This window comes from Gobius niger, assembly GCF_951799975.1.
Source record: "Gobius niger genome assembly, chromosome: 3".
Taxonomy (NCBI): domain Eukaryota; kingdom Metazoa; phylum Chordata; class Actinopteri; order Gobiiformes; family Gobiidae; genus Gobius; species Gobius niger.
This window is the reverse complement of record NC_136854.1, coordinates 10,717,673-10,727,651: the sequence shown is the minus strand read 5'-3', so window position 1 is coordinate 10,727,651 and position 9,979 is coordinate 10,717,673. Positions and strand designations below refer to the sequence as shown.

Genomic DNA, 9,979 nt, shown 5'->3' with positions numbered 1-9,979 from the left:
AGGTATCAAAAAGTGTGGGATTGGCGGGATGTCGCAATGGAGGGTTGTTGGAATGACAAGCCTAGCAAAATCACCTTTTTCGATAGCGTTATTAGCCTGACAGGACTTGGAGCAGAGGAGGAGACGGTTACTGGGACACTGTCTAAGTTGGCTTTACACGTGCGCCGACAGTCGACTGCTTGGGGATTAGCCTCTTGGTGCACGAGGTGGTGTTCAGGCTCCTCACGCGGAGAGGAAGAAGTCGCAAAGCTCCTTAAGACGCCGATATGGCGGATAACACATCGATTGGTCATGGATGAGATGGTTTCAGGGCATGCCTTTGTCTGCAAGGGCTGAAGATCACATCATTGAGTGGTTATAACTTGCATATCAAACTTAGCTAAACTGGAAATTACAAACAGAAGAAGTTTTAGTCATATGAAAGTTGAGCAGGAATTGCTGATATCAATGGGCTCGGTGGGTGTCATTTTATGAAAAATAAATTATGTTTGTAACTTATTTGTAGTTTCTCTTTTTTATTTATTATCATAACTAAATGTCTAATGTCATTAATCACTGTCGTTTTACACACCCGAAGACAATTTTTGCCTCAAAGAAAAGGAAACGGACTTGTTTTTATTAGCCCAGTGCTTCCACACATACTAACACATGCAAACATAACGGTGACCAGTAGATGGCAGTCACACATGGTCCCAGCTCCAGCACATACACACACATTGGGACTCGACAATGGGACTTGATTGGGACTGAGTCTTGGAGCACGCAAAGCAGCTAAAGTCACGCAGAGACTCCTCATTAGTCACGTTCACTCGCATGCGGCTTCTCAAAACACTGGAGCACTTGTAAAAGACCGGTGGACACAGATATTCTTTGTTTTTTGGCAACTCTTTGCAACTGGACTTTTTGTGACAGAAGATAAAGTGTGGAAGCTGTCATGGCGTTTGTGGAGTTTCAATGAGGCCAAACAGACGGGCTACTTTACAGGTGAAACTCGTAAAATTAGCATATCGTGAAAAAGTTAATTTCTGTTATTCAATTTAAAATGTGAAACTAATATATGATATAGACTCATGGTATGCAAAGTGGCATATGTCAAGCCTTTGTTTTAATTTTGAGGCATTATTAAGCAACAGTCTGCTGTTTAAATGACCTTATGTAGCAGTTTCATCGCTGTTTATAGTGAAAACCTTTGCCTAGTGTCACGTGTCTGATGCTCTGAGTCTGAATGAGTTATCTGTAACTCATTCAGAATTACAGATAACTCATGGGTATTTGCTGATATGTGTTTAAATACTTAAAGTATATCTGATAGTAAAACATGTATACCTAGCACGGTGTGCAATAGCCCCATCTAGAGTTTACATCACTAGCCGCCACTGAAGTTGAGTGTTTTTTTTATTGGAATCAAATACAATGATACAGTGTCTATAATGACTGATTAAATGATTTACGACTTTTCAAGTCCATGTCTTTGCATTTAAAAGTAGGGTACATTCTTTTGTCAATATTTCCCAAACAAGACCTTTCTGTGTCCCCAGATATGAGAAAAACAAATATTGATTTAACTGATATCAATCATCTCGTTCCTCGTTAGGGTGACCGGAATTCCTTACCCAGGACAGTCCCAGTTTCAAGCCTTTTGTTAACATTGATTTCTCCAAAACCAATGATTTGATGCAGTTTCTCACAGGTGAGTGGGGGGAAATGTAACTTGGTAATCTACAACAAAAGTTTCAAATAGATATTGCTGACATGAGAAACTTTTCCTGTTATTTTCTGTTTTCATATAAATCTAAGGTTTTATATGCAATTAAAATCAAAATAATGGATCAACCCATGTTTAAATTCTTTTGTGATATAAAAGTTTAAGACTTTTTCAGTGTTTTTTTGTTTTGTTTTTTTGGATACTATTTTCTATTCTCCTACTCTGACATCAAAAATAGATGCTAAGGGAGAAAAATCAATGTTTTCACTTACAATTACATGTGAACACTGATTGCTCCATGTCATTGGCCTTTCAGAATCAAACAGTTTTCCATTCAGAATTCATTTGTCCCAGTTTTTCATTCGAAAACTCTGGTCGCCCCATTCCTCGTGACACCTCCAGACATGACCCACATCGGCAGCTCTTTTTGGACAGCAGACTTAGGTGTTCTGTTTGGCTTCAGAGCTCTTTGACAGAACTCTGGAGGTTCCCCCACGGTGAAACGTGTCCTCGTGTGCATCTTAAGGCGAGCCAGGTTCAGCTCTACTGTCCTTTTTACATCCTACAGACACTGACCTTATTGGCTCCATTAACAGACGCAGCTTTACCCACACAAAAAACCTCCCAATGTGTCCATACTGCCGCCCCTTTGGTTTTCAGCAGCTCTTGCCACTGCTCTTACATCCGACCGCCTCTCCCACCGTGGTGAGGGGGCTCTCCAGACCCCGCAGCCACTCAGTGCACTTGAGCACCACCCGCTGGTCCAGCGCGTACTCCTCCTCCTCCTCGTACTCCACGTCGTCGTACTTGTGCCGGTCATTGAGCAGAGAGACCTTAAGAATGGAGCGGATATCGACCTGGGCCTCGGAGCCGCGCCTCTGGGTCCCGGGCTGCGGCCTCTTTGAGGGGGCGTCCCGCCTGCGCCTGTGTATGGAAACACAATTATCACCTTTACAGTATTATATTCATTTATTTAATATGGAATGGAATAGCATTTGGTTATTTTATTGTTTTATGTAACTACCAGCCACTGACTCACTGCAGTTTGGTGTCGATCTAGTCACGGAAACTTTTGTTGTAGTAAAATTGCCTCTCCCTGAGTTCGGGGAAACCTGCCAATATTCTCTCCTCATGGGATGAGCAATAATGTTATGGCTAACCTCTTTTTGAAAAATCTAACACCATATAGAGATGTCTACACCACAAGTGCGCAAAAGTTTGGCCCATTTTCATTTGATACGGTCAACTTAGCAAAGCTAACCAGAACTGATTGACATTTTCAGCAGAAAACGTGTTCTCTGTTGTTTTACTCAAAAGACGCTGTGTTTGTTTAGATAAGGAGTATCCAGCCCCTTTGGTTTTTACTCTGTGGTTGGACAAGGTATGTTTGAGTAGCACCAGGGGCACTGAGTAGCCAAGGGACGTTTTTTTAGTAGGACAAATGAATATTCTGAACCACAGCCCCACACTCTCACGCCACCTTAACTGTCTACAAATGTTCTCGACGTGCACTCTTACCCGTTCACCTTAGCGTCCGCCGCCCCTCCACTGCCCGCCCTCTGGTTCCTCTCGCTGCTCCTCTTCTGCAGGAGGAGCACTGCCTCTGGGGTCAGCGTCAGGGTGAAGTGAGCCTCCTCTGGACCCTCCAGCCTTGATCTCAGCTCAGCCCCCACCACCTTTACACCACCCTGGGCCTGTCCCGCTGCACACAACACCAGCAGATATGGATGTGTTGAATACAGTCCCAAGCAAAAGTTTAAGACTTGTTGAAAAAAAAAAAAAATAGCAAAATTTATATTTTGCATTGTGCAACTTTAACAAGGGTCCAAGTAGAACTTCAATCTGCAACCAGAAGAAATAGGACTGAGACAAAAAATCTTTTCTGTAAAGCTTTTATTGAAAAACAAATAAATTGAAATAGTCTGTTTTTGCAGCTGATCAAAAGTTTAGGACACATGCCTTTAAAAGGACAAATCTGAATAAAACTGTGGATTCAGTGTCAATTTCTGTCAGGTTTTGACACTGTCATGACGTCCTGATGGCAAAGGCAAATCCTCTCAATTAGACCGTGTTGGGGTTGTTGAGCTGCTTAAGAAGAGCCTCTCGCAGAGCGCCATCACTGCTGAGGTGGGACACGCAGTAAAACAGTCATGTTGAATTGATTAAAAGATCCTGAGGGTTATGGATCAATAAAGTCAGGTGGAAAACCCCAAAAAATGTCACCAGCGCTGAGCCTGAGGATCTGATTGGCTGGAGGATCCTCGACCCAAAGTAAGGCCGTTACTGGAGCCCAATAACCATCAGAGGCATCTGTGACTGAAGACCTTCAAAAACAAAACAAAAAAACGCCTCAAAGCCTCCTCTCCTGGAGCCACAGAACTGTCCGTTTGGACTTTGGAGAGAGACCAGACGTGGGACATCGAAATGTGAAGAAAGTTTGATTCTCTGATGAGAAAATATGTGACCTTGATGGTCCTGATGGTTTCCAACGTTACTGTCATCACAAGCAGATCTACCTGAGATGTTTTCTACGAGCCACAGAGAGGGGGCGCCATAAGGATCTGGGGCTTTTTCCTTCAGTGGAACAATGGAGCTTCAGGTGGGGCAGGGCAAAGGTCAAACGGCCGCTAGCTCTGGGCAGATGTTACAGAGAGCCTCCCTCAGACTGAGGCCCTCACTGTGGGAACCACTGGTTATTGGGCTGCAGTCGACTCCAGGATCAGAGGATCCTCCAGCCAATCAGATCCTCTGGCTCAAGCGCATTATTCTGGGTCTTCCATTTGACTTTTTTGTTCCATAACCCTCAGGATCTTTAAAGAAATTCTACATGGCTGTCTTACTGTGTCCGATGGTGGGCCCAGTTTAACACAATCAAAATTAGAAGATTTGTCAATTTAAAGACATGTCCTAAACTTTTGATTAGCTGCAAAAACAGTATATTTCAGTCGTTTTCAACAAAAAGTTCACAAAATATTTTTTTTTGTCTCAATCCCATTTCTTCTTGTCAAGAACCAACCACTCCACCAATCTGGCCTTTAGTAGAGCACTGCAGAGATGGTTGTCCATCTGTAGGTTCTCCCATTTCCTCAGAATAACTGGAGCTCTCTCAGTCAGAGTGACCATGCCTCACAGCTCAAAGGTCCCGGGTTCGGTTCCTACCTGGACGGGACCTTTGTGTGTGGAGTTTGCATGTTCTCCCCGTGTCTGTGTAGGCCAGTGGTAGGTAATAAAAACATGTGCAATAGGTTAATCCTCCAGCCAGGTGTTTCTGACCAGCCCACGCCGGCAGCTCACTGCTCCTACAGGTCGCCCCATGCGATATTGAGGATGGTCAAATGCAGAAAACAAATTTCTCTACCGAGATTAATAAAAGTATAATTTAACTTGACTCTAGTCAAGTTATAGAAACATCTCAAGGACGACCAGTGGAAAAGGATGCACTTGAGCTCAGTTTTGAGTGTCAAGCAAACAATGTTAATACTTTATTTTTAATATATTTGTAAAAACAAACGTTTCATTTTGTCTTTATGGGGTATTGTGTGTAAATTGATGAGATTTGGGATTAACAATGCAAAATAATAAAATGTGGGAAAAGTATAGGGCTGTGAATGTCAGCTACTGGCTTCTTTGAAGTATTGACTAGTGATATTTTGTTCTGGTCGCCCAACTGTCTAAATGTTGTGAGACGTGTTGATGTGGTTTTAGAAAGTAAGGAGAGAGATCTGTATCTGACCTGCCCTGGCCGTGGTGATGCCGTCGGTGTGTTTTGGTGCTCTGTTGTTGGCTTTGTCCGGTCGTCTCCTGCCCGCTGCTCCCCCGTTAGCGCCTCCTCCTCCGCTGCCCTCGGCCTCACCCTTCTTCCCCAGGTGCTTCAGGTTCAGGCTGATCCGCTCCTTCACCGAGCCGCCCCTGTCCTCTCTGCCCTGAAGGGCCACAGTTATAGGCAACATAAGAGAAAATGGTTAAGTATCTTCATTCATTGACCTTTTTTGTCCAAGACTCTGATTTTTAAGTGCTCAGTTGTAATCTATTGTATATTTTGTTTAGTAATGATTTGGTTTGATTCTATAGTTTTTCATTAATTCTTTTTTCATTCATTCACGTAGAGTCTGAAGCCCCATGTTTCTATTTGTAAATGAATCCAGAGTACCTACAGGAAACCTACATCTTATGGTAAAGTATCATGCTTAGGATAATATCGTTTTGCAATATATCGCAATACCGGAAACCATGTATCGCGATACTTTGATACACAAGTATCAGATTAAAGTTACTTTTCCAAGTCACTGTGCATTACTATTTTGTCATTGCCCTTGAGATTTGCTTTCTGCCTGTGTCTCGAGGACTGACAAGTCACGTTTACAGCACAAACGCTGGAAATTCCAAGTAGACACTATGTTGAGTTTGAATACACTGCTGACAAAGTGCTACAGCTTCAAAAACACTACATCAAATTTGAAGAAACATTTGAAGTTGCAGCACATAGTCAAACTTACAAAGAAAGTCCCACCAGGTGTTGTAAAGTGAAGTCAATTTACAACCAGGGAGGACTCATTTGAAAGCTTGAAATCTCTAGTTTCCAACACAAAAGACCACAAGTCTCTATCACTTTCTGTTCCAAAGTTATGTCAGAAAGTCTGCGATGTTGTCGATGGTGGGAGCATGGCTCTCATGGGGTTCAAAAAATTAAAGTGTAATTCAGCGCCCCCTCCAGCAGGAGGTGCCCTCGGCGGGTCGTCTATGCCCAGGGCATAATGACCCTCAGGTCATAATCTTCATAAATGGCTTTGGTTCAGCCACACAGTGAACATAAGCAGCACAGAACTCAGTCAGGTTCAGTCAATAGCAGTAATGTAGTGCCCTCTAGTGGTCACCGTACTACGGTAGCTTCATATGGACAAAAGACCAATGGCGCAAGTCGGCAGTTGCTGACTGTAAACAATCAAGAAATGTATAGTCTAACTTTGTTACTAACCAGTATGGGTTAGTTACCGTTAAATAATACCAGTCTGGTATCGGAAAATGCTCGGAACTGCTATTGAAATTAAAGCGTCAACAACAGATCCTGTTGGTCCAGGGACAGCATTAAAGGACTTGGTTGCTTCAGTTCAAATAAATAATACAAATAATGAAAAAAAAAACAAAGTTTTTATATAGTACATGTTTTATGGCTCTATATTTTATAAGTAGTATTGTTAAAGTTAAAGTACTGGTATAAAAAATATATAAAATGGTACCCAGCCCTATCCAGCACAAACAAATGTCACAGGTTGGGAGTGAGTCGGACACTATGGGAGGGGGGATAACAAAACCAATAACATCATGAGTCTCTTACCTTGTTGGCCATGGACGGCAAAGACGAATTACTGCTCTCCTTCCTGGGCAGCCCTGATACAGAATGGATGAACGGCATTGGGACAGCAGGCAAGAGCATTCAAAGAACATCTACTGAGGAATGCCCTGCGGAGGGTTTGACAGGAGAGAGGCACGTTTCTCTGAGGCTCAAAGATCTAAAATAACACCGGTGTAATCCCGCTGCAGCACGCATCTCACATGCAGCTAATCTTCGCCACAGCCACTTAGCCGGGGCAGTAAGCTGCGTATAGGTGGAGGGATAAGTTTGAGTTGTAAACGTAGGGACTTCGGGGTCACACCAAAAAGGCCCAAGCGGTGCGGTTTTCCAGCACGCGATTCATCGTTCACTGATGACGTCGGGATTGGACAGACACTCCCCAGACTGATTCACAACACAATGAGTCTGTTTAAAAGTGTCTGAGAGCACTGATGTCGAGTCATAGCTTTCAGCAAATGGCATAATGGTTAGTGTTCTAAAACCAAGTCAAGCTATAAGGAAATGTGTAGATAGTTCTGGGACAAATGCATTTTGAGAGCACCAGACACTGGTGCAACTCATGTTAAGTCGTGCTGGACAGTTTAAGAACAGTTTAAAAATGTACAGTATAAGATATTAGAACACTATATTGTGCAGTCGTCGTAAATTTCAACAGAGCAGTTAGTGATTTGTTTTGAATGTTGTACAAGATGTGTCAGTTATATAGTTATATAGTATAGGCATAAAATCACGAAAGAACTAATCCAAAACTAAATGCTGCATAGTTCTTTGAACAGACTTCTACGGCAAAATGGGTTTATATCATTATAATAAACCACCTTCTCAGTTTAAAAACAATTCAACTGGACTTTACTTTTCTTCCTGAGTGCCATTGCAGGGGCTGATGGGACTTTGAGTGATTACAGCACAATAGAAAGGTGGTAAAATATCATTTATGAATGGAGAGTAGCCTCGGGGCCCAGGTTAAACCTGTGGGCCACATGTTTGCATTTTTAAAGCCCTTAAACCTTGGATGCCAAACATCCCATTTCTCCGCGAAATCTATGTGAAAAACAGATCAAATCACTTCATCAGTAGAAGATGAAACAACCGGAGTGAACAGGATTGCTCAATACAGGGAGACTTTTTTTTCCAAGATTCCACATCAGCTTCTCAACAGAACGTCCCATAAAAGTCACACTTAAATTTACATTAAATGTATTCACTCAGAAAAGTGGGCGGCACAGTAGGACAGTGGTTAGCGCTCGTGCTTCACAGCTATGATGGTCCTGGGTTCAATTCCCACCTGGACGGGGCCTTTCTGTGTGGAGTTTGCATGTTCTCCACGTGTCTGTGTAGGTTTCCTCCGGGTACTCCAGTTTCCCCAACCACTAAAAACATGTACAATAGGCCAGGGTAGTGTGTTTGAGAGTGCACATAGGGGCAACAGTGTTCATTAAAGGAATAGGCCACCGTTTTTACATACTAAGATATGTTCTTACCTAACCTTAGTCGAGTTAATATATACCTGTCTGGTCTTTGTCCGTGCGCTCTGCCAGGCAAACGGAGCACATACGCAGCCTCTCCCACATGTCATATAGCTCCAAAAAAGCTCACGATAGAAGCTACCAAGCTCTTCCACGTGTTCCCTATTTAAATAAAGTTACGTGAAGTGTTTTCATGCGAAGTATATTTACACAGAAATGTAACATGTCGATTTTATAAGCAGATAAAAAGGGTTACTATATTGTGAGGCGTAATGATACGAGGAGCACAGCGTTCGCGCAGTAACTCCTAAAGACTCCCCCCGCTCACTTCCGTCAATAGAAGCTGCGTGACTTGTAGAGAGCTAGCAGAGAACAGTTGAAGCGTCGATAACTTGTGAACGATGCCTTTTACGTGCATCGTGCCGGGCTGTGATAACAAGCAGAAAGTATATAGTGTAGTAATGTTTCACAGATTTCCAACTCACCCCGGACGACGACACAGGACTCAGGACCTCTACCATGAGGTAGGAATGCGCCAGCACTTTCCGAAAATATATTTTCTGCTTGTTGTAAAAGGCTCTGTACAAGTCACGCAGCTTCTATTGACGGAAGTGAGCGGGGGAAGAGTTTAGGAGTTACTGCACGGACGTTGTGCTCCTCATATCATTACGCCTCACAATATAGTGCCCCTTTTAATCTTATAAAATCGACATGTTACATTTCTGTGTAAATATACTTTGCATGAAAACACTTCACATGACTTTATTTAAATAGGGAACACGTGGAAGAGCTTGGTAGCTTCTATCGTGAGCTTTTTTGGAGCTATGTGACATGTGGGAGAGGCTGCGTATGTGCTCCGTTTGCGTGACAGAGCGCACGGACAAAGACCAGACGGGTATATATTAACTCGACTAAGGTTAGGTAAGAACATATCTTAGTATGTAAAAACGGTGGCCTATTCCTTTAACATGCAGTGTCCCTACCTAATAAACCAATAATAAATTCTTATCAGTTATTTATTCTTTTTTATAGGGTTTGGTCAATTTTTCCACTGTCTGATGTTTGGTTTAAAAGCTTGGAGGTGATTGGCTTATGAAAAATCCCATACATAACTACTCAAAAAGCTCTAAACCATTGCTTTGAATTGAATGATTTACAAACTGTTGGTCAGATGGTCAGCTGGGGCTGGTTACGTTAGTTGGGTCAAGGGTTAGTGTCACGGCTGATAACGCTGTTGTTTTTTTATGATCATTTTTATCTTCACTTTTATGGTGATATCCATGATTTTTCAACTTTAGTTAAAAATTAACAGTTCAAAAAAGTGAGAGAAAAACCATCAGGCTTTGTAGTTTTCCAGGTCTGTTTTTGACGAGGAAACACACGCTTCACTCAAGTCCTACATCCAAGAACACAGCCACACGCAGGCTTATAGTTACATTTATTAGTTCTGTTTCA

General features: G+C 42.5%; 1 protein-coding gene across 1 annotated transcript; it reads right to left on the bottom strand.

Moving 5' to 3' along the window:
• Positions 1 to 2,361: 2,361 nt before the first annotated feature.
• LOC306961155 (uncharacterized protein) lies at positions 2,362 to 7,124 on the bottom strand (the record flags this gene model as incomplete). Its single annotated transcript, XM_079553775.1, has 4 exons — positions 7,041 to 7,124; positions 5,439 to 5,628; positions 3,224 to 3,407; positions 2,362 to 2,629 (listed from the first exon to the last, which is right to left on the bottom strand). The coding sequence occupies exons 1-4, from the start codon at positions 7,116 to 7,118 to the stop codon at positions 2,362 to 2,364; spliced, it is 720 nt and encodes a 239-aa protein (XP_079409901.1). The 5' UTR covers positions 7,119 to 7,124.
• Positions 7,125 to 9,979: the final 2,855 nt, after the last annotated feature.